Raw genomic sequence first — 24,220 nt, 5'->3', positions numbered from 1 at the left:
CTGGCCAGGTCGGGAGTGCTGGGTGTGGTTTCTTGACCCACAGCAGCTTGTACTGTTAACCCTCATTTGTGAAAATTGGAAACCCAGGACTGGGGTTGAGAATCCCAGAATCTGGTCCCGGTTGCCATTTTCACATCTCCGGGAGTCTTCCCAACTCCAAGAAAATCCAGTCCATCATGTCTAACTATGCTAAGACACCACTTATTAATATTTAATTGTTGCAGAAATTATCTTCTGACACTGAATGTTGCCAGGCTACTTCGTAAATGCAGAGAGAAGGCTGGGCGGGAGAATGGGTTAGAACTGTCTTGTCACCCCTGAGATCTGGGTTTAAATCCAGCCCAGACTAACTGGATTAATATCTCCTCTTTCTCTCTTTGAATCAAGGTCCTTTGAGCCTGACTGTAAGGATGCTGTAATTCAGTTTCTGGTGGATGCAAGGCTGGTGACAAATTAAGATGCTGCTGAATTTCTAACATGCATTGTGATAGGTAGAATTACAAATTTACAGGACATAAACAGTCCAGTTTGTCCACGCCGGTGTTCATGCTTCATTTGAGCCTCCTCCCTCCCTCTTTATCTAACTCCATCAACAGATTCTTCTATGTTTTTTCTCCCTCATGCACTAATCTATCTTCCTCTTAAATGTATCTAAGCTGTTCAGCTCAACTACTTATTATGGCAGGCAGCTCTACATTCTCACCACTCTCTGGGTAAAATCGTTTCTCCTGAATTTCCTATCGGATTCATTAGTACGTCTTAAGGGAGACAATTTCAAATTAAAAGGTCTCCCATTTAAGACAGATATAAGAAGGAATTTCTTCTCTCGGAGGGTTGTTAGTGTTTGGAATTCTTCCCCCACCACTGGGTCATTGAATATATTCAAGGCTGAGTTGGAGAAATTTTTGATTGTCAGGGGAGTCAAGGGTAATGTAGGAAAGGCAGGAAAGTGGAGTTAAGGCCACATCAAATCAGCCATGATTTTATTGAATGATGGAGCTGGCTTGAGGGGCCGAATGGCCTACTCCTGCTCCTGTTTCTTATGTTCTTCTGGAGAAGCTTGGGTGTTGCATCTGTGAGTGTTCCTGCCCAATCGTCAACCAATTTATTCTGCTACAGACAGTAATCCGTAAAATAGAATATAGATGTTCTGGAGAGGGCACAAAAAGATTTACTGGAATGATAGCAGAAGTGAAAGGTTATAGCTATCAGGAAAGGCTGAACAATCTGGGGCCCTTTTCCTGGAAAAGAGAAGACTAAGGGGTGACCTGATAGAGGTCTTTAAGATCATGAAAGGGTCTGATAGGGTAGTCACAGAGAAAATGGTTCACTTGAGGTGTAGACCAGAACTAGGGACCATAAAAATGAAATGGTCACTAATGAATTCAACAGGAAATTCAGGAGAAATTTCTTTATCTGGAGGGTGGTTAGAATGTGGAATCGCTACCACATGGAGTAGTTGAAGTGAACAGTATAGTTGCATTTAAGGAGAAGCTAGATGTGAGGGAGAAAGAAATCGAAGGATATGTTACTGGGGTTAGATGAAAAAGGATGGGAGGAGGCTTGCGTGGAGCATAAATACTGACTTGAACATATTGAGCTGAATAGCCTGTTTCTGTGCTTTAAATGTTTTTGAATTCTAGGGAATCAAAGCACTGACTTGGCTGCAGTAACATAGTAAACCTGTATAAATCTGTTCCAAAATCCTTATATTTAATTGTTTTTTTTCATGCTAGGGAGAGGTGAAGCTCAGAGTGGGTATGTGGATCGCAACACACTGTCTTTCCATGTTGGAAACCTGAACCCTGGGACTCGCTATACAATTAGCATCCGTGCTGTGTATAGAAACTCCGAGGGGCCTGCTGTGTCCCTATCTCAGATGACAGGTAATTAGTGAGGTGGACAGAGGGGCACTAGTAATACCTTCGTTTTAATTCATCGTGGAGAGGAAACTTGCTGTTTCATGGGGCGGGGGGAGTCATCTGAATGATTTTGATGTTTAGAAGGTTAAATTACAAGGACAGAAAGCATAAACTTGGCTTGCATTCCCTTGATTGTAAAAGACTGAGGGACAGTCTGATTTGAGTGGTTAATTATTTAAAAGGATCTCGACAGAGTAGATAGGGAGAAACTAATTCTTCTGCTGAGGGAATCAGAATGAGGGGAGATAATAAAACAAATTAGGAATAGGCCCCACACAGGAGCAAAATCAAGAAACACCTTTTCTCTCAAAGGCTCATGGATGTCTGGAACACTCTCCCCAAAAGCCTGTGGATGCTTAGGGAAAGTAAGAGCTTTGAGGACTAAAATTGGTATATTTCTGTTAGTTAAGGGTATCAAGGGATATTCAACAAAGGCTCCAAATGGATTTGGGGTACAGATAGGCCATCATCTAATTGAACAGTGGTGCAGCCTTGGGAGGCTGAATGGCCTCCTCTCACTCTCAAGCATGACTCCTTTTATTATTGAGTAGCTGTTTGAAAAGTCACAAACCTTTCTGCAGGACACCATGAAAGTTGAACATAACAAGGGAGAAGACTTGAAAAATGAAATAGCATTGGTTAGCTGACACCATCTGAGTTTTAAAAGCCCATGGATTGCACAAGGAAAGAGAGACAGAGAGAGAGGTTATGTTCCACAGCTGTGAACTCCTGAGATGGGATGAATTTGAGCTAGAGATAGTGTGAAGGGTCTTGAGTTCAACACATTGTCAGATAGAGTATAAACCAGAGTGCCTGTGATCAATCTTCATTTCAGTGAGGATGTAAGGAGGAGGAAGAGCATTTGGGACAAAGTATTTGGAATTTGGAAGGAATCAGAGAGGAAGATTTCCCTACATTACAATGGTGACGACACTTCAAAAGAACTTCATTGGCTGTAAAGTTCTTTGGGAGGTCCTGAGGCGTTGAAAGGTGCTACATAAATGCAAGCTCTTCCTTTCTTTCTTTAAAATTCAGGGAAGGAAACAAACTTGCATTTACATAGTCCCACTTAGAATCTATGTGACGGGGGATTTGATGGAGGCTGGAGAGCTGGCGAGAGACCTGTGCTGCCTCCTCAGGGATGTCCCGCCACTATTAAATGCCTCCCACTTAAGTGGCCACTGATGGGCCTATCCCAGAAATCCCTGGGATCTGCTGGCCAATTAGAGGCCAGCAGCTCTTTTGCTAACCAGGATCATCAGGGAGGTGGTGGTTACTGCGGGAATGATAGCCACCAGGGGCCCAGGATCAAGGAGCGACCCAGGCCAGGGGTACGTCATGGGCGGTAGGGGTTTTGCAGGCTGGGGGTCATGTGTTGGGGTGAGGGGTGTTGCCTTTGGGGGGGTGGGGGGGGGGGGGGTTGGTGGTCAGCAGCAAGGGCAGGGAAGTCGCTCTCTGTGGCTCCACCCTTCCCAATGCTAGGTCCGTCGATCAGGTACTGTGTGCTTTTGAACGAGGCCCCTCTTCCACCTCCCCGGGAGAAAAGCAACCTGCACACGTTTGCTTATCCTGCAAGCTACATGGCAACAGGCCCACCCACAGCTGGGCTAATACCAGTGGTGATGGGGTGAGGCCCTTAAGTTATCATCAATTGGCGACTTCAAGGCCTCAATTGGTGGCTGAGCAGGAAGTCCAACCACGGGCCTTTGTGCCCAGACTTAACCTTGGTGGAGGCCGGAAGGCGGCGGGGTGCTTGCACGCTATGCTGCTGCCTGATTTATTGCCCTTACCACCTTCAAAAATGCCACAAAGAGGGCATAAAATTGCCCCCTACAACATGGGAATGTCATTCAGCACAACTGGTCTGTGCTGGTGTTCATATTCCGTACATACCTTCTCCTGCCCTAATAACCTCTTCAGACCTACCCTCTTAGTTCTCTGTTCTCCTCTCCCCTCATGTTATGCATAACCCACTCCCCATATAAGTTTTCTTCTTCAACCACCCAATGGTGCACTGAATTCCACATTCTCACTGTGCTAACATATTCCTCTTAAATTCCTTAGCTGATATGTTTGTGGCTTCCTTGTCTTATGTTCCTTTGATTTGGACGCCCACAGGTATTTCCACATCCACCCATTTTATAACTTTAAAGCCCTCTCCTCCTCTCAGGCTTCAGCCTGCTCAATCTTTCCTGATGGTTGCGTTCCAAAGTGCTTTCCCAACCAACGAATTACTTTCAAAGTGCAGTTATTACGTAGACAATCACAGCAGCCATTTTGTGCTCAGCAATCACTGTCTCCTTCTGACTGAAAGGCTCTATTGCAGAACACATGGATAAAGTGTACAGGACCCATTGCTTTTAACCACAGTGTGTTATTTCATCGCTTACAGCTTCTCTAGATTCTGAACAGGTCCAATCAGTGAAGGAACTGAAGGTCATAGAAACTGGATCCAACAGCTTAAAACTCTCTTGGAAAAAGATGCCTGGCATCTCGGGATATAGAATATCTTGGGCTCTACTGCGAGGTAGGCACTTTTATCTTGATCATTTACACTCTTGTAAGATAGGGTTTAACTTCTACCTGTGTTTGCCTGTTACATACTTCACATACTTGCTTAATAGGAATCAAACATATTCAGCTGAAAGACAGCCTGCAAGTTAAGATGAACTCCTCTAATTCCCAGCCAATATAAGTGGTATTGGATAACATGGAGTGAGAGACAGGAATGGGGTTTTGATACTGAACTTGGCAATTGTATTTGTGACCCTGCAGCCCATTTCCCATTCCATTTTATAGTTAAACAAGTTTATTTTTCTCTTTTAATCTACATATCATGGAATGATGTAGCACAGAAGGAGGCCAGTCAGCCCATCATGCCAGTGCTGGCTCTTTGAAGGAGCTATCCAATTAGTTCCACTCCCCTTGCTCTTTCCCTCCCATCCTGCAAATACTTCCACTTCAGCAAGGTCTGAGGTTGATCTAGGATCTGTCCAAAGACCACATTGGATACACTAGTGGTGGATAGCTTTAATCAAACTGTTCCTTCTGGGCACATGATTGGAATTACTGTACTTCTGATATTCATGACAGGCATTTGAAAACTACATTGATGGGAGCTGCCTCATCTAACTCAGTCACTTGTCTGGCCATAAAAAGATCAACAAGTTTCTAACTTATCTACATATACGTAATGTTAATGTGTTTCTGTGTAGGCGGTGTTGTGTATGTGTGTGTGTGTGTGTGTGTGTGTGTGTGTGCGAAATTTTATGGCCCCATCGCGGTGAAGGGGGAGGGGCAGTAAAATGTAGTGAGCCAGTCAAAATTACTTTGACTTCAGCGGGACTGTAAAATCCCCCCAGTGTAAAATTCTGCCTTGTGTGTGTGTCTGTGTGTGCATGTCTGTGTCTGTAGGTATATGTGTCTGTGCGTGTGTGTGTGTGTGTGTGTGTGTGTGCTCCGTTATTATGATGAGGATTGGCATTGTTGGGGAAAATGCTTTGTGCCTGTTTATTCAATAATGTCCAGTATTCCCTACCTATAACAGATCAACGCTTCCTGCATCTGACAGAACAGTGCCTCCTGCAGTATCACTGTTACTTTTCCCTTTGTTTCTTCCAGTCAGTTCCTCCTCTGTAGAAGGCTTTCACTCATGGCTGAATAGAGTCCCACTGTTACAATGCCCAAGTGACTGCTATTCTCACTTGAGCCTCATTAATGAATGTCAACAGGCTGCTTGCTCCTGGAGGCCATCACATATCCCTGAGCCGAATTCCATCTTCCCTCAATAAGCACACAAAGATCCAGCACAGAACACTGCATAATGATTTGGAACAGGAATCTTGGTCAGTTTCCAAAATCCAGAAGCACTATGTCATCCTCCTGCTAACTTAGAAAAAGACTTGGGAATTAATCCTGAGCCTTGCTGCATCTGCACGGTTCAGTTCTATACCCGGATAAAGTTGCCGAATCCACCCAATGGTGGAAGGGTAGAGAGATGGGAGATATTCACCAGCTTGGATTGGATCCTATCCCAAGCCCTGAGTGTGAATGGACATTGTGCTGCCTGAACTCTCTGTAATTTTGCTATTGGTTATGAACTTTCCCGGAGCTGTGGGGTTGGGTTTTATGGACACCTGTCAATAAAAGTCAGAGGGGCTCATAACATCCAATGGTTGGTCTGCCCACCATTTACCCACCCACCCCTGCCCCCATTGCAATTATATCAGCAGTGGGGGCAGTGTGAGGTGGCCTGTCTGCCAGTGGACCAATTGAGGCCCTTAAGTGGGCAATTAATGCCCACTTAAGGGCCTCGTCCTGCTGCCACTGGCATTTAACTTTTGGAGGGAGAGACCCACACCAAGCACTCTCTGGCAGGTTTCCCTGTGTGGGCTGGTGGGTGGGTGGTGGTGGGGGTGGGGGGGGGGGGGGGTGGGGGGGGTGGTCACTCCTTAACTGGCTCCCTGGGCCCATCAGAAGGGCCTCCCCAAGGTGTTTCTCCCCCAGGTTTCCCTCCCACAATTGGCCTCTCAAACCACAACCCTCAGCTCCCTTGTTGACCCCCAAACACTTACAAAGTCCTGATCCATTGCAGCTTGCCTCCTCATCACCAGAGTGTAGTACCATGGCGCCCCATATAATTTGGCCCATGGCCCTGAAATTCCTCTGGTGGTGTGATGGAAACCCCACTAATGTCTGTAACCAGGGGTCCTGCTTGGGGCTGCCAACCCTTCAAAGTTTTCCTGGAGTCTCCAGGAGTGAAAGGTTAATCTCCAGGACACTGCTGTGAGCAAACCGAGCAGGAAAATCATAGAGGCTTTAAAAGAACAAGTGTTTTTTTTCTCATTTATCTTGAATACTTTGATGATTAATTATACGAATATTGAAGATTGGAACAAAGTCTTTGATGAAACCTTCAGGAATGCATCCGGCAAAGTTGGCAGCCCAACTTCCACTGTACTTAGGGCGAAGTTGCAGAAATAGAGAAAGAAGAGCTCTGATTCCAAGCTATTGTGCTGTGATTGAACCAAGAATAATAAAGAATACCACACTACCACCTGTTTAATTATCTCTCCAGGAGGTCCTGAGAGGACTAGAGTTGTCCCAGCAGATACAATGCTTTACGTGATAAGTGGATTGCAAGAGAGTTCCACATATACCATCCGAGTCTCGACTATGGTTGGAAGCAGGCATGGAACACCCATAGTAGTCTCAGCCCAGACACGTGAGTGCCCTCGCTATTGTAGCTTAAGAAGCCAGACTATTTCCAGACTAGGTCAAGGGATAGACCTCAAATGCTGTGGTTGGATTCTTTAAATGCACAGACTCTTTCCCAGCTGCACCATCTCGCGTTTATGTCTACTTTAGAGGAAGGCATCACTATCCATTGGTTTAATCGTATTAGTAGAGCTCTCCTGCTGTTGTTCACAAGGTTGAAGATGAGGCCAGTTTAAGGCATTGTTGTATTCCTGTATATCTTCACTACAGTCCAGCTCAGGCCCATTTACTCTGCATTGCAGCCTTCTCAACCTCTACAGGAGTGCATCACTGACCCACTCAGCCTACCCTAGGCCTGCTCAGGCTTTGCTTCATTCTACTTCTGATCGACACAGCTTCCAACCCGTATTAAGCCAACAACACAACTTAATTAGACAGGTGGTAATTGAATCATTTCAGTAAATAATTAAAACGTAAATAATGAATGTCCACTTGCCAAGAACCTCGTACCAATAACGGTCATTTCTGTATGATGCTCCCCCAAGTGGCCCCTTCGACTGGCCTGCCCTTACCTCCATTAGTCTGAAGCTCTGTCAATCAAACCCAGGCTAATTAGGGTGCTAGAAAACCTCCACCGTGGATTATAGGAATCAGGAATGGCGCCACTGGAATAAATATGCAAAATAAATAGCATTCAGGATGGGACAGGTTCAGACAGCAACCTGCAGCGCCACAGAATACCCACCAGGGGGCACTGAGGAGAACAGGCGACCTTCCAAGCTCAACAGTGCCATGGTCAGGAAGTGCAGGGAATGTTCAGTTTAATCTGCCAAATTAAATGATTGCAAATTCATTTAAACTCTGTATTTTACTGATCTGGAATTGAGATTGATTTCTTGTAACTTTATAGATGAGTTCCAATCTGTTAATTTGAAGGTGTTTTTGGTGTAAGGCTTCCCAGGCGCTAACGTCAGCTTTGGCTTAGAATGTCAGCATCCACAGCTTTGTCCCAGGCCTTGACCAATTCCCTGCTGGAATCAGGATCGGCAAAAAGAAAGGAGAGACATCTCTCAGCTTTTAGCCTCTAAAAATGATGGAGAGTGAGGAATTGTATTCAACTTCTCCTCTAGCATTGGAATCTGGGAGCTCATGGGTTGAGGAATTATATCCCACTGCTCCCTAATATTGCAGAGACTGGGAGCTCATGGAGTGAGGAATTATATCCCACTGCTCCCTAATATTGCAGAGACTGGGAGCTCATGGAGTGAGGAATTATATCCCACTGCTCCCTGATATTGCAGAGACTGGGAGCTCATGGAGTGAGGAATTATATCCCACTGCTCCCTAATATTGCAGAGACTGGGAGCTCGTGGAGTGAGGAATTATATCCCACTGCTCCCTAATATTGCAGAGACTGGGAGCTCATGGAGTGAGGAATTATATCCCACTGCTCCCTAATATTGCAGAGACTGGGAGCTCATGGAGTGAGGAATTATATCCCACTGCTCCCTGATATTGCAGAGACTGGGAGCTCATGGAGTGAGGAATTATATCCCACTGCTCCCTGATATTGCAGAGACTGGGAGCTCGTGGAGTGAGGAATTATATCCCACTGCTCCCTAATATTGCAGAGACTGGGAGCTCATGGAGTGAGGAATTATATCCCACTGCTCCCTGATATTGCAGAGACTGGGAGCTCGTGGAGTGAGGAATTATGTCCCACTGCTCCCTAATATTGCAGAGACTGGGAGCTCATGGAGTGAGGAATTATATCCCACTGCTCCCTGATATTGCAGAGACTGGGAGCTCATGGAGTGAGGAATTATATCCCACTGCTCCCTGATATTGCAGAGACTGGGAGCTCATGGAGTGAGGAATTATATCCCACTGCTCCCTGATATTGCAGAGACTGGGAGCTCGTGGAGTGAGGAATTATATCCCACTGCTCCCTAATATTGCAGAGACTGGGAGCTCGTGGAGTGAGGAATTATATCCCACTGCTCCCTGATATTGCAGAGACTGGGAGCTCGTGGAGTGAGGAATTATATCCCACTGCTCCCTAATATTGCAGAGACTGGGAGCTCGTGGAGTGAGGAATTATATCCCACTGCTCCCTGATATTGCAGAGACTGGGAGCTCGTGGAGTGAGGAATTATATCCCACTGCTCCCTGATATTGCAGAGACTGGGAGCTCGTGGAGTGAGGAATTATATCCCACTGCTCCCTAATATTGCAGAGACTGGGAGCTCATGGAGTGAGGAATTATATCCCACTGCTCCCTGATATTGCAGAGACTGGGAGCTCGTGGAGTGAGGAATTATATCCCACTGCTCCCTGATATTGCAGAGACTGGGAGCTCGTGGAGTGAGGAATTATATCCCACTGCTCCCTGATATTGCAGAGACTGGGAGCTCATGGAGTGAGGAATTATATCCCACTGCTCCCTGATATTGCAGAGACTGGGAGCTCATGGAGTGAGGAATTATGTCCCAATTCCTCCTAATATTGCGGAATCAGGGAATGATTTGACTCTGAATCACTTCCATTCAGAAGGTGGTACCAGATCCCTGGTCACCCACTCATACTCTGGACTAAATTTGGGAGCTGGGTCGGGAAGTTGTGGACAGAAAATCAGATTTTAAAAACATAGTTTAATAACAGATTGAAGGTTAAAGATCAAAAGTCAATTAGCTGCAATCTTTTCTTAATTGAAATGGAGGAATAATTAGTAACTCCAAGTTGTACACAAAGTAAAGGCAGATCTTAAAAATAGAATAATCTTGTCTGAAAAAAGTAATTCCTAGGCTTTAACATCATTGTTTGAAATAATCTACCTCTGTTTTGATCTTTCCTCAGGCTCCAAGAAGAAACCTTCAGTCACGGCAAAACCAATGGCTCTTTCACCTGTCGCCCTGGTAACCAAACCTGCCCTTGCTTCAACATTTCGATCCGATGCTGGGCAACTAAGCAGCAGCCAAGGCAAGTCAACCTCACCGCCTACAACCATCACCACAATCGTCAAGTGGATCACTGCCACTGCCAGTCCTGCCACTGCCAGGAGAGTCTCAGCACCTCAGGCCGTGCAGGATAGACCTGGTAAGTGAGTGACCCGGTTATGGATCAACTGAACAAAGAACATATATTAATCCATAAGGATACCAACTAACAGATCCAGGTAATTGGCTGGGTTGGATTTATCCTGCTTTTTGTGTACAGGGCGTAGCTGGGCAATTTTCTACAAAGCCAGGTAGAAGCTAGTGATGTAGCTGTACTGGAACAACTTGACTAGGGGCACAGCAAGTTCTGGAGCACATCTTCGGTACTATTGCTGGAATATTGTGGGGGCCAATAGCCTTTGCAGTATCTAGTGCTTCAGCTTTCTTGATATCATGTGGAGTGAATCGAATTGTCTAAGGACTGGCATCTCTGATACTGGGGACCTCCAAAGAAGGCCGAGATGAGATCATCTACTCGGCACTTCTGGCTGAAGTTTGTAGCAAATTCTTCAGCCTTATCTTTTGCACTGATGTGCTGGGCTTCTCCATCACTGAGGATGGGGATATTTGTGAAGCCTCCTATTCCAGTGAGTTGTTGAATTGTCCACCATCATTCACGACTGGATGTGGCAGGACTGCAGAGCTTAGATCTGATCCGTTGGTTGTGGGATCGCTTAGCTCTATCACTTGCTTCTTATGCTGTTTGGCACGCAAGTAGTCCTGTGTTATAGCTTCACCATCATCAGTAACGTAATGGAAGAGGTCATCAACAGTGCTATCAAGCGGCACTTGCTTAGCAATACCCTACTCACTGACGCCCAGTTTGGGTTCCACCAGGCCCACTCAGCTCCTGACCTCATTACAGCCCTGGTTCAAACATGGACAAAAGAGCTGAATTCGCAAGGTGAGGTGAGAGTGACTGCCCTTAACACCAAGGCTGCATTTGACAGAGTGTGGCACCAAGGAGCCCCAGCAAAACTGGAGTCAATGGAAATCAGGGGGAAACTCTCTGCTGGTTGGAGTCATACCTAACACAAAGGAAGATGGTTGTGGTTGTTGGAGGTCAGTCACCTCAGCTTCAGGACATCACTGCAGGAGTTCCTCAGGGTAGTGTCCTTGGCCCAACCATCTTCAGCTGCTTCATCAATGACCTTCCTTCCATCATAAGGTCAGAAGTGGGGATGTTCGCTGATGATTGCGCAATGTTCAACACCATTTGCGACTCCTCAGATACTGAAGCAGTCCATGTCCAAATGCAGCAAGACCTGAACAATATCCAGGCTTGGGCTGACAAGTGGCAAGTAACATTTGTGCCATACATTGTCCTCATCGCATCCATAGAACCACTCACCACCGACGCATGCCAGACATGCTTATCATCTGGCCTGGCAGGCATCCTGCTTACACTCTCTTCAACTCTATTCATTTAGGATAAGCTGGCACACAACAAGAGGAAGAGGTCGCAGACTGGTAAAGGAAGCCTGAAGTCAAGGTCTTCATGGTCTTTGAAAACAGAGCCATCCAGCTGGCTGGTGATGACTGGGACCGGTCCTGTGCTGGTGGTGAGGTCGGCAGTGCTCTACCAAGCAAGGATCCAGCAGTGCAACATCCATCAGACAATCATGCTCAGTGATGTGTCCTGTTTTACAGCTACTGCCATGCAATAATTATCTCCCCTTGCTTTCGCAGGCACATCTGGGAAACATCCGACGGAGTCCATGACCCAGGGCCTCCAATCAAGCCCCGAGGAAACATCTGAAGAAGAATCTGAAGGCACCCTACTTGAAGTCCTGTCACAGTGCTCACCCATACCCTCCACCAGCACAGGGGCACACACCTCAGTAGCTTTAGAGTAGCCTTGGGATCACAATCTGGTGAACACATCACACTTTCTGATCTGCAGCAGGCAGCCTTAGGGATTTCCCAGATGTCTGGCACTTGGAGGACTGCTGGAGGCCAGAAATTTGCTGAGTCCGAGTCAGATGACAAGTCTCTGGACGCGGTCGTGTCATGGTTGCTGGAGCTGCAAAGGCAAGCACGGGAACATCAGGAAGGGATTTTCGCTGAACTCCTCAGATTGCAAGGCACAATGGAGGAGCCCATCTGCCTTCAGGTTGAGTGTTAGTGCCAGCATGGCAACGCACCGAGGTCAACACTGGTAGGATGGTGCCATGGTCCAGGACATCGCTCCTGCACTGCTGCGCGGGCTTAACTTCATCGTTGAGGCCATAGTTGGCCTCCAACAGTGTGTACGTGAGAAGGGTGCGGGGCAGCCCGATCTCACTCCAACTTCCCCTTCTCCTCAAGGAGTCAGCCTGGGTCCCTTTGGCACCCATAGGGAGGGGCATCAGCAGGTGTAACCCCCCCCCCCCCACCCCCAGGCCATCCATACAGATGACTCCAGAAGTGTCCAGCCCATCCGATTCTCCTCCTCCTGTGACCTCAGCAGCTCCAGCTCCATAGGCCAAGGATGATGCCACTGCCTCATAGCAGAACCCCAAAAACAGGCCAGGGCCCTCCAGGTCTCGGCCCTCCAGAGGGTGCCCATCAAGGTGAACACATACAGGGTATAGCAGTCAGCAGGCTGCCTCCACCTCCACTGTGGATGTCCGGGGAGCACCAAGGCAGGGTTAGGAAAGTTAAGGAGGTGTAATTGCATAGCCTAGGCATGTGTGTTAATCACTTGTAAATAATGTTCACTATTGTCAATAAACTCCCAAGAATGTGTCCCTGCCTATGGCTCCTTGTTCTGATGAGCAGTGTTCTTGTCACTCAGATGTAAAACCTTTCTGCACAAGATAAAGGCAGGTGTCTCAGTCCAGGGCCTCCTCCCTGTGCTTTGTGCAGCCTTCAGACCAAATTGATGGTCTGGCCTCACACTCCCTGGACACATTACTGATGCCTGCACCTCAATGGTGCCTGTCATTGCTGCCAGAATGTCCTGGGCAGGCATCACAGAGTTCCGTAATTCTCTCTGTGCTCTCAACACCTTTTAAGGTGGGGCTGGCCCCAATCTCTTCAGCATCTGTGACCAATGATGCTGTGCTCCTGAAAGGCTCAGGTGCTGAAGGCGGACAAAGGATCAGATGCTTTTCGGAAGTTTCACGACTGTGTCTCTATGATATGACCCTGATCACAGAGCGCAGGTGAGCTGCCTTTGGCCAGACAGAAGTCAGACATCCTCAGAGATAATGTGAAGATCTATGGAGTGTCCTCACTGCATGTCATCATCATCATCCTCCTGCAATTGAGTAACTATTAGGGCGTCCGCTGCATCTCCGTGACAGAAGCATTATCACAGAGGGTATGTGCACTGCCATAAGCCAGACTGGAGTCAGATGTTCATAGGTGCAATGTGAGGATCTTATGCTGTCATCATCATCCTCCACAAATCTAGCAGTTATGAGGGACTGCCAAGCATGCCTGCCTCTCCTGGCCAGTGTGAGGGCCTCATTGCCATCATCATCTCCTTCAAGCACCTCCTCACCTTCATTATTGTCAACATCCTCCTCATCGGGGGTGAATTCCAGCTCCTGCATCTGCTCCTCAGCCAGCTCCTCTCTCCCCATTGCAATATGTATCATTCTCTGTGAACTATATTGCAGGGCTTCACCAGACCAGTCCTGGTATTGGAACCTTATTTTCAGCATCCCAATGGTTTGCTCCACCAAGTTGCGAGTTGCAGCATGAGCCTCGTTATTCCTTTGCTCTGCGGCAGCCTGAGGCCGCTACATGGTTATCAGCCATGTCCTCTGCAGTAGCCCCTGTCCTCAAGGAGCCATTCTGCAGCCTCTGTAGACTCTGGAAGACGTCAGGGATTTGTGGCCGTCTGAGAATGTAGGAATTGTGCACACTCTCTGGAAACTGTGCGCAGACCTGCAGGATGCATTTATGGGTAGTTGAACATTCAGCTGCACATTCAGCAAATGTAATCCCTTGTGGTTGACATAGATGCATTTGTGGGTGGATGCTTGTGAGGTCCCACAGAGGTCACCTGTGGAGTCCTGAAATGAGCCACTGGCGTAGAAATTGAGTGCCGCTGTCACTTTCACAGCCACTGGCAGTCGATGCCCTCCATGTCCATCTGGCACTAAATCCTGCAGTAGCTGGCGGATGTGACTGACCATTTCCATAGACGTGCACAGTCTTCGGCGACACTGGTTCTCGGTCATCTGCAGGAATGAAAGGCGACCTCTATAGACCCTGGGTCTAGCCAGGCGCTGACCAGCAATGGCTCGCTGTGGCTCTTCGGTGGCATGTGTGGGAGCCCCAGCCGCCCCTTCTTCCAGAGGGTGCTGCTCCTCCCTCTGTGCAGCCAGGCGCCTCAGTCGCTCTCATCTCTGTTGTCTTCGCTCTCTGTATGCCACGGGGCAAACAGCAAGTTCACCAGGCTCCATGATCCTGATGTACTCCTCTTGCAGAATGTAAAAGAGAGACATGTGGATTAGCATGGGTGTGCTAGGAACATCTCTTGGTTAAGTCTGAAGGCCCTTAACACATCCCAGAGAGTGCTGCCACCACTTGGATGGCCAGAGATTAGTGCACTGCATGGCTGCCTGAAATCCCACTTTCCTCCACCCCACTCCCTCTGACCGATTGGCGGCAGCTTTGCCCACTGGACTGCATGCTGTGCTCTCAGCTCAGGCACAGACATTCTCCTAATCCGCACTGCAAGGCTGCACTGTTAACTTGAACCATGGGGGAAGCTGGTCCAAATCGGGATGATGACATTGCAGGGCCTGTGAGTGCCTCCACCAGTGACTGCTCCATGGCCAGCTTTAGCAAGGAGATTGTACACCGTGTGCAGTCGTCCAACTGTTCTGCAGTCCACTAAAATGCTCATTAGTTTGCAGTCTGTGCCCGAGGGGCGCAAAGCTCTGGAGCACTTGGTGGCACTTTGATGCCTCTGCATTGCTTGAGTGGGCAGATAAGTTAGAGGCCTGACTCCAATCATATCAATGTGGCTGCACCTGAACTACAAGAGGAATGGTCACTTTATACAAGGTTTCTCTAATGCGTGGCCACTTCCCTCACCCACTCCCCTCCCCACCCCACACATGCTTGTGCGCTATCTTCAAGTGCAGGACAGCCTTTGCCCCCCATCCCCAGTGTCGCCTCGACTGTGGGGCAGCCTTTGCCTCCATACCCCCAAAGCCACCTCAACTGCAGGGCAACCTTTGCCCCCTCCCCAACGCACCTCAAACTTGAAGTCTAACAGGTGTCCCTCGCAAGCGCTCTGCAATGTTATTGTACACTCACCTCCGAGTTCCCCTCAAAGTGCAGCCTGCTGAGTGCACACCTTTTATATGCTGTTGTGAAACACGTCGGTGTGCAATCATGCCAAGGTGGGCAGACAATTCACCGGGCAGGGGGAATGAGTCAAGCGAGCTAGCCTTAATGATGATATGCTGATATGTTACAATGAGATTCCCAACATCCAATGATGGGAAATGTGGCCCACAATCAATGGGATGAGCGGACAATTGCAAACTGGTTTCACAACATTGTAAAACTGATTTTTGGCCTTCTCGCCATATTGGCCGCTCATGCCACCAAACACGCCCAGTGACAGTGGGCACAGATGATTCCGCCCAATATCTTAAGTGGACCTGATAGAGAGAAACAATTTCTATTGACTGGGGAGTCTAGGACTAGGGGACATAAAAAATTGGAGCCAGATCTTAACACCAGAGATATTCAGGGACATGGGGATAAGACGCGTATATGGAGTTAGAACATTGAGCAGCCATGATCTCATTGAATGGTGGAACAGGTTTGAATGGTTAAATGGCAACCTCTTGTTGCTATTTCCGAGAAGAATTAGGAGAGTTTAATAAGAGCGAATGATGTTCACTTTAATAGGAAGAAAGTTGGAGGTACTAAACAGTCCTATGTGTTTATGATAACAATGAAATATATTAAATCATGCCCTTACCTCACAGCTCATGATATAAGTGATATTGACACAAGATTCTTCCCTCAATATATTCTCATCACCCTCAAAATGTTTAACATTTCCAAACATGTTTTCAAGGCCTGCTCACCCTATGCTGCTCCTGCTCTGTGGTTACTTTTCCTCCCCTGTTGCTATCTAACAATGTTCCTCCCCTCGCCTTCCTCTCCTTTTCTCTTGGGGCAAAGGCTTCTTGCTGGCGTACGGTTCCACCAGCTTCAGCCGTCTTCTGGCTGCTTGCCCAGCCCTTCATGCATGAACCTCTACACTGAGTTTTTGTGGGGTGGGCCATCACCACTGAGTTAGATTCTGCCCTCACTTGACACCCACACCTGAGCACTTCCCAGCAGAATGCAGCCACCAGAGGACATTCAACAGCAAGAGCCCTGGCCAAGAACACTAAGGCCAAAAGTAGAACCCTAACTGCTGATCTAACTGGGATTAGCTAACTCAGAACAACACCCCTTGTCTCTAAGATTCAGTTCTTACTGGGCTGTCTGTTTACCTTCTGAGCCATTGGGGACCTGCCAGCACATGTGTCATCCATCTTAAACCACCTGCAAGGGAAATAACCTTCTGGGGAATATGGTCAACCAACCTTTCACTTTGTGATTATAATCAAATGATACAAGAATGCAAATATGTCAAAATGCATCAAGTGACTTGTTCATGATATTGTATAGGTGAAGATGACACAGGGTCTTTCTTCCTCCTTCAAAGTTTCCCAAAGCTGTTCATGAAGACAAAGTGGGACAGATTTTCAAGAACTTGCTGCTCCTTCTCCGTTCTCCCACATGGGGTTTTTGATAGTGTAGATACTGAGAAATTGTTTTCACTGGTAGCAGGGCTGGTAACTGAACAGATTTCAGATAATTGGCCAAAGAATCAGGGGAGAGATGAGGAAAAAAATTTACTCAGCAAGCTGTGATCTTGAATGGACTGCTGGAAAGGTTAGCAGAAGCAGATTCAATAGTAACTTTCAGAAGGGAGTTAGATATAAAGTTGGTAAGGAAAAATTGCAGGGGTGTGGGGAAAGAGCAAGAGAGTTGGACAAATTGGATAGCTCTTTCTAAGAGCTGGCACAGGGAAGATGGGCTGAATGGCCTCCTGTGTTGTCTGATTCTGTAAAATCTGGAACTTGATTCCACAAAAGACTGTGAATGCTGTGTCAATTGAAATTTTCTTCTGTCACCTTGCCAACCAGCTGCTCTAATTTGGAGACGAAGAGGGTATGCAAAGAGATTTGTAGACAACCAGGATTTAATAATCCCTGCTCTGGACTCTTTGTTTTTCCCTTTGTCAGTTTGTGGCAGAGCCAAGGCCGACATAGTGTTTTTGGTAGATGAATCCTGGAGCATCGGCCAGGATAACTTTAAGAAGATCCGGGATTTCCTCTTCAGAATTGTCTCATACATCCCGAAGGTTGGACCTGCAGGAACCCAGGTAAGTGGAAAGATTCTATGCTGGTGAATCTGTGGATGCAGGGAGAAACTCAATGAAATTTTGTATGTTTTCTACTAATGCTATGTCATGCAATCTGGGAGGAGAAAGGTCATTTGGCCCATGTGTACTCATACCAGTATCTTGTTGGACTCATCCCCATGCTTTCTCCCCCCTTACTAGGATAGGCAAAGAACAGAGGCCTCTAGATAATTCAGGGATGCTCTGTTAAAATTCCTCTCCAATGCTACAAAGGCAGTCAGGTGAACCACAGAGAACCCAACTTGTTGGTTATTCCCTAAGATCTTATCTCCTTTCTGCCACAATCATATAGTTTTACAAAGACGTGCCTAAAATAATTGGCCAAAAAACCAGGGGAGAGATGAGGAAAACATTTTACTCAGCAAGCTGTGATCTTGAATGGACTGCTGGAAAGGTTAGCAGAAGCAGATTCAATAGTAACTTTCAGAATGGAATTAGATAGAAAGTTGGTAAGGAAAAATGTGCAGGAGTGCGGGGAAAGAGCAACACAGTTGGACTAATTGGATAGTCCTTTCTGAGAGCCGTGTTGAGAGTTGAAAGAATTCCATTATCACTGTCACCTCTGGAATGCCACCCACTGATCGATTGCCATCTGAGAAAAGAAATTGCTCCCATCTAGTTTTGCTCCTTGCTACCTGCATTTAAATGGGTAGCCTCTTGTTTTACTTTGTCCCAACATCTTAAACAATCTACTCACACATACGTTATTGAAGCCCCTTAATAATGTTAAAGAACTGAATCAGATTCCCCCTAATTCTATCTCCCTTCTTTCTCTCTAGCAAATAAGAACATGGGGCATCATCTATCTCCACAGTGCTTAGGCTTCCTTGTCCTTCTCTGTGCTGCGTCTGGTAATGAAATATACTCCTTGAGGTTGGGGAGATCTCTAAATGAGGTTCCCATAATGCCCTATTGTCTGGTTACTTTAGTGAACTTTTAGCCAAGGAGGAGATTACCAATTCAGAGCCAATATTACTTAGTGCAGTTATGTCGTTGGAATGGAAGAATGTTAGAAAAGGCAATTTGACCAAACAAGGCTATTGCCTTCCTACATAGGGTTTGATTTGAAGGAATTGGTGTCAACATTTCCACACCTAGCCCTGAGACACTGAGGCCAGTTATGACAGTGCTACTGTCAGACTGCATGCAGGCTATTTATTGAGCTGCAATCTTCTTGGTGAATGGCTAAATTCCACATTTTTCTGTGGAGTCATTTAACCTTCTGCTTATAAAAAGATATAAATGTTCTTTCTGGGAGACTAAGAATTTGTCCTGCTTGTTGAATTTCTCATTGGGTTAGAATCTTGCTGAAAACCTGATAATCCCCTTCTTGGTTGATTCATCTTTCACTATCCAGCCAGTGACAATTGGTTGTGGTTTTTGCTTTTGCTTTGAAGTCGTTAGTTGGTCTCCAGTTGATATTAACCATTCCTGTGGTTCCTTTGTTTTATGTAACAGGTTGCCGTAGCTCATTACAGTGACAATCCCAGGACAGAATTCCAGCTCAATCAGTACAAGGACAGGAATTCAGTTTTGAGAGCCATCAGAGGAGTTCAATATGGAGGAGGCAACACCAGAACAGGTGAAACATTTGAGATATTTATCGATATGAAACAGACAGTGGTAGAGGATAACGCGATTCTTCCCTAGAAAAGAATTGTGTACTCTCACTTCTTGCATAATATAGTCTCATGCTGGTTTGGGTATAATTGGGTGATGTAATAATCTAGTTTCTCAACATGATGGTTGCTGTATTTGAAGGATCAAAATGTTTTGTTGGTACTGTTTTTCCTTGATGCACTGATGTTTATGATCTATACACCTACCCACTGAATCTCCGTTAGCTACTCACCATCCACCTCCATTATCCTCTCATCATCCACCCCACTATCCTTTCATCAATCATCTCCATTATCTACCCACCCCCATTATCTACCTCCATTATCAATCAGTGTAGAACAATATTAGGCTGTATTATTCTACTTTGTCTTGAATTAATAATTTTACATTGTACGCAAAATCTCTGTTGCTGAGAAGCTCCATTTGCAAATTTACCTGAGGGTCATCTGCTTATCTTCTTGCCCTAACTTCATTCTATTTACAACACCAGCATCTTCTCTCATTTATGTATTTGTCCAACCTTCCTTGCACTATTAACTAGGTACAGTTCCCACTGGTCTTGTCAAAGTTGTATAGTTCACATCACATTCCTCTTGGTCTTGAAGTCTAAGAGGTTTTAGTATAAATTTCAGTTCCTCAATGCCAGGCGGGCTTCCTCCTTTGAGATCCCTGAGTGACACTCTGCAGAACTATCTGGTTTCTGTCCTTGAGATGTACCTTATCCACAGCTTTTTTCCTATGTTATATATTTATCCTTAGTTCAGTGTTTTATTTTTTCTCTTTTTCCCAGCCAGAGGCATTGGTTATGTATTAAAGGAGTTATTCCAGGCAACTGCTGGGATGCGACAGGATGTCCCACACATTCTGGTATTGCTGACTGATGGACGGTCACAGGATGAGGTGGAACTACCAGCAAGGGTGGCGTTTGGTTTAGGTATGAGTCTGTTTGAACACAGTCTATCAACCGTTGATAGTTCATATCTTCGGAAAGGACCCAAGAATGGCCCTTAATAGATTCAGTGCTTCTAGTCTATGGGAACTCCTGGATGACTTACTCACTCAATGCACTGGGAAATTTAAAGTTTTGCTAGCAACTTGGCAAACTCAGTACAGAACTGGGATCTAGACTGGAACCTAGTGGTGGACCACCTTCCTGAACTGCTGTAGAGGTTGCAGTGAGGCACTCCCGCAATGCTGTTAAGTTGGCAGTTCCAGGACTTTGACCCAGCAACAATAGAGGAACAGTGATGTATGTCCAAATCAGGATGGTGTGTGGCTTGGAGCAGAATTTGAAGGTGATGGTGTTCCTGTGTCTACTGCCCTTGTCCTCCTGGGTGATGGTAGTCACTAGCTTATGAAGTGCTCTTTAAGAAACCTTGGCAAGATGAAAAATATTTGCAAAAAGTTGTGGTATTAGACTTGTGGCAGCATTAGAGGGAGGGTGATTAGTTCCTTCCTCGACACCAACAATCTCACCCTTTGACCTTTTAATTGATCTAATGTCATGGAGCCAATGATATGGACAGACCCCTGTTATTCCCTAAACAGTGGCTTCCACATCCATATCATCAGTCAAAGGGAAATCAGGAAGTCGGTATAACATTGCTAGACTACAGAAAGGACAGAACTTGTTACTCTTAGGAATTCTCTTCTACAGAGAGCAGTGCAGGCTGGGTCATTGATTATATTCAAGGCTGAGTTGGACAGATTTTTGATCTACAAGGCAGTAAGGAAAGTGCAGTTAAGGCCGCAGTCAAATCAGCCATGTGGCTGAATGCCCTACTCCTGCCCCTATTTCTTATGATCTTATACCTAGTTGGTTGCTTGTTGTGCACATAGCCAATCAAAGAGAGGTGAAGACCTGGATAGAACTCAAACATCATGTCTGCTACCAGCTTGGAGGGAGAATGGTGCAAGAGGCCATAAAGAAGGAAGAGGGAAGATTAACTGCCAAGGGAGAAACATTAAATAAAACAAAAGTTTCTGCTTATCTGAAATGAGTATCACTTTTTTCAAAGTTCCATGAAGACTTTTGACAGAGTAAGTAAAGAGAAACGTTTCCTTTGGCAGAAGGTCAGTCACTCGAGGATGTGGATTTAAGGTAATTAGCAAATTAGAGGTGAAATGAGAAAAAGAAAATTACACAGTGATTTTTTTATGATCAGGAATGCACTGCCTTTAAGGCTGGTGAAAGCAGACTCAATAATAGCTTTCAAAAAAGATTATGGGGTAAATACCTGAAGTGGAAGAATTTGCAAGGCAATGGAGAAAGGGCAGGGTTAGTGAGGACTAATTGGATAGCATAGACACAATGGGCCAAATGGCCTCCTTCTGTGCTATGATTTACAATCTAAATTCTATATTGTATAATATTACACGATTATTACAGTGGTGTTTTAATTAAAAAAGTGCGGGTTTGAGACTGACAGTGAGGAAATAATCTTATCAAAAGATCCATGTGACTTCACAAATCATGAGATGGAATCTCAAGCATGAAACAACCTGCATCTTTCAGGTATTAAGGTCATCTCTGTGGGGATTGCGAGTGCAGATATGGAGGAACTCAAAAGAATCGTCTACCGTGGCCCACGCAATAATGTATTTTTCGCGAGCACGTTTGATGATTTGCCTTTGATCGAAAGAGAACTGGTAGAAAGAATCTGCACTGAAGCTACCGAGATTGAGGTAGGAGCTGTTCACGCTTGCAATCTTCCAACACTTGTTTGCTCAGTTTGTCCCATCCTAACTGGATTACATTGATCTCTGAGAGTTAGGGGTTAAAGAATAGGTTAGAGAGGATGCAGAGGAGGTTTATTGGAATGATACTGGGATAAGTTATGTGCAGAGACCTGAGAAACTGGGGTTGTTCTCCTAAGAGCAACTAAGGGGAGATTTGCTGGAGGTGTTCAAAATCTTGAAGCGTTTTGGTAGAGTAAACAAGGAGAAACTGTTTCCAGTGGCAGAAGGGTCAGTAACCAAAGGGACACAGATTTAAGGTCATTGGCAAAAGAAGCAAAGGTGACATGGAGAAACTTTTTTTTATACAGTCAGCTGTTATGATCCAGCTTGCACTGCTTGAAAAGAAGCAGATTCAATAATAACTTTCAAAACGGAATTGGAAAAATACTTGAAGGAGGAAAATTTGTAGGACTATGGGGAAATAGCAGGGGAACGGGACTAATTGGATAGCTCTTTCAAAGAGCAGGGACAGGCACAATGGGCTGAATGACCTCTTTCTATGCTGTAACATTCTATAAGTCCTCAGGATGGCATCAAAGGAGCAAAGACAGAAGGGAAGTTTGATCCAAACTGCTGGATGGTGGAATGCCAAGGCATAGGTTCAGACCTGTAATACCCTGTATGTTGAGTCAACATGAAGAGGTACCCAACAGATGTGGCAATGGAGACTAGACTGAGATTAAGCATTTAAAAATGTATATAGGACATTCAATCCAGGAAACTCATAATGATACTATTATCCACCCTAATGACCACTCACTCCTTTTGTATTTCCCTTGACCTGTCTTGGTACAGATTGCCAGCTATCCATGCCTTGTTTCAGTGTTGTACCTGAGCCTGTGTCCACCACACTCGGTGTCAGTCTGTTCCAGCAGAGAGCTCTGCTGGGAAGAAGTATCGGGAAACTGAACTCATGATCCCATGATGTCCATCTATTTCAATTTTATCTATTCCAGTGGATATGCTTTCAGACTGTTTGCTGCCAGCATACAGCCTTCACTATTAGGAGCCTATATTTGGAAATCAAGCACCGACAGCCCATTAAAATTAAAATAGATGGAACATCATGCTTCCATAAGTGTAGTTTCCCAATACTTGTTTCCAGCAGAGTTCTGTGCTGGAATCTTGCAATGGGAAGCCTTTACCCGTAGGTGTGGAGCAGTCGCTCCATAAGTTATGGTTAGTTTGAGGCTTTCTCTGATAGCCCCTGGCCCTCCTGCCCTGGTACAGTACAGAGAACTTGTCCATGTTGATCCCACTTTGTGACTACTTACAAAGGTCATTGTTGAACTGAAATGATCTGATGTACTTATCAATTTAACCCTGACTTGCCTTTTTTTGAAAGTGTAACAGCTGAACATTAAACTCGTTCATATGTACTATAGTTTGATCTTTGTTCATGAGTCCACACACTTATACAGCCAACAATAGATGGATACTAGAGCAATTGATGATATTACTTCTCAGTGCATTACTTTCTCCCTCCATCAGCTTTTTGTTTGGGTTGCAGTGCCTGGTTTCTGATCACTTATGTGTTTTCTAGTATCCTAAACAAGGTGGATCTGAAACCAAGACTTACATAGACAATCAACAAACCGAGTCTATATCTGAAGCCTCCAAGTATGAACCTGAAGATGTCAGAAAGCCCGAAGGTCCCTGTGCATCCCAGTGCTGGAAGGTGAATTTTTAAATGACACGATCCTCAATATTCAGTCAGATCTCTGTCATGGAGTTAGAATTCAGCATCAGCTGGAGCATAAAATTGGAGTTGGATCTACTGACAGTCCCACATCACACTCTCATTTTGCATTCCATTAATTCATTGAGATGGGGTGTTTAATGGGTGCCTGATCTGCTACCATCAGAACTGACCATATCAGAAGTGAAGTCAGACTGAACTGTTCCATCTTAAAGGGTGGTATAGCCATGGAATATGTTACCAAGGGAAACCTCAGAATCTGGCTCAAGGGATTGAGGAATACAAAAGCAAATTTTATGTATTTGTGCTCCTAACAAAGAGTTCCTGACATTGGGAATTTGGGTATGGGGGGTCATTGTGCCCCACAGGATTTTCCACTCATTAATTTTAATGGATTGATGTTCTTTGGGTGGCCTGTTGAACTCTGGACATGATTTTTTTGATCTGTACATCCAGACACAGACCTTTGTGTGGAAATTGTAAACATCACATTGAAGCAATGTTCTGAGGCTTAGGAATAAGGCACTTTAATGAGTCAGCGAGAAGGAAGGTTTATCCTGCTCTGATCTGGCAGCATTTGATACTTATATCG

The 24,220-nt window shown here is 45.6% G+C and overlaps 1 protein-coding gene across 1 annotated transcript in view; it reads left to right on the top strand.

The window, feature by feature from the left end:
• LOC121286154 (collagen alpha-1(VII) chain-like) overlaps positions 1–24,220 on the top strand; it is a 188,135-nt gene that overhangs the window by 31,601 nt on the left and 132,314 nt on the right. The window contains exons 12-20 of the mRNA XM_041203135.1: positions 1,743–1,886; positions 4,315–4,449; positions 7,000–7,146; positions 9,996–10,235; positions 17,392–17,531; positions 19,029–19,152; positions 19,981–20,124; positions 21,706–21,875; positions 23,473–23,607. Of these exons, the coding sequence (XP_041059069.1) occupies positions 1,743–1,886; positions 4,315–4,449; positions 7,000–7,146; positions 9,996–10,235; positions 17,392–17,531; positions 19,029–19,152; positions 19,981–20,124; positions 21,706–21,875; positions 23,473–23,607 (1,379 nt within the window). The remainder of the gene's footprint in view (positions 1–1,742; positions 1,887–4,314; positions 4,450–6,999; positions 7,147–9,995; positions 10,236–17,391; positions 17,532–19,028; positions 19,153–19,980; positions 20,125–21,705; positions 21,876–23,472; positions 23,608–24,220) is intronic.

This window comes from Carcharodon carcharias, chromosome 13 (assembly GCF_017639515.1).
Source record: "Carcharodon carcharias isolate sCarCar2 chromosome 13, sCarCar2.pri, whole genome shotgun sequence".
NCBI lineage: Eukaryota > Metazoa > Chordata > Chondrichthyes > Lamniformes > Lamnidae > Carcharodon > Carcharodon carcharias.
Note: the sequence above shows the minus strand (reverse complement) of the source record. Positions and strands in the feature narration are given on the sequence as shown.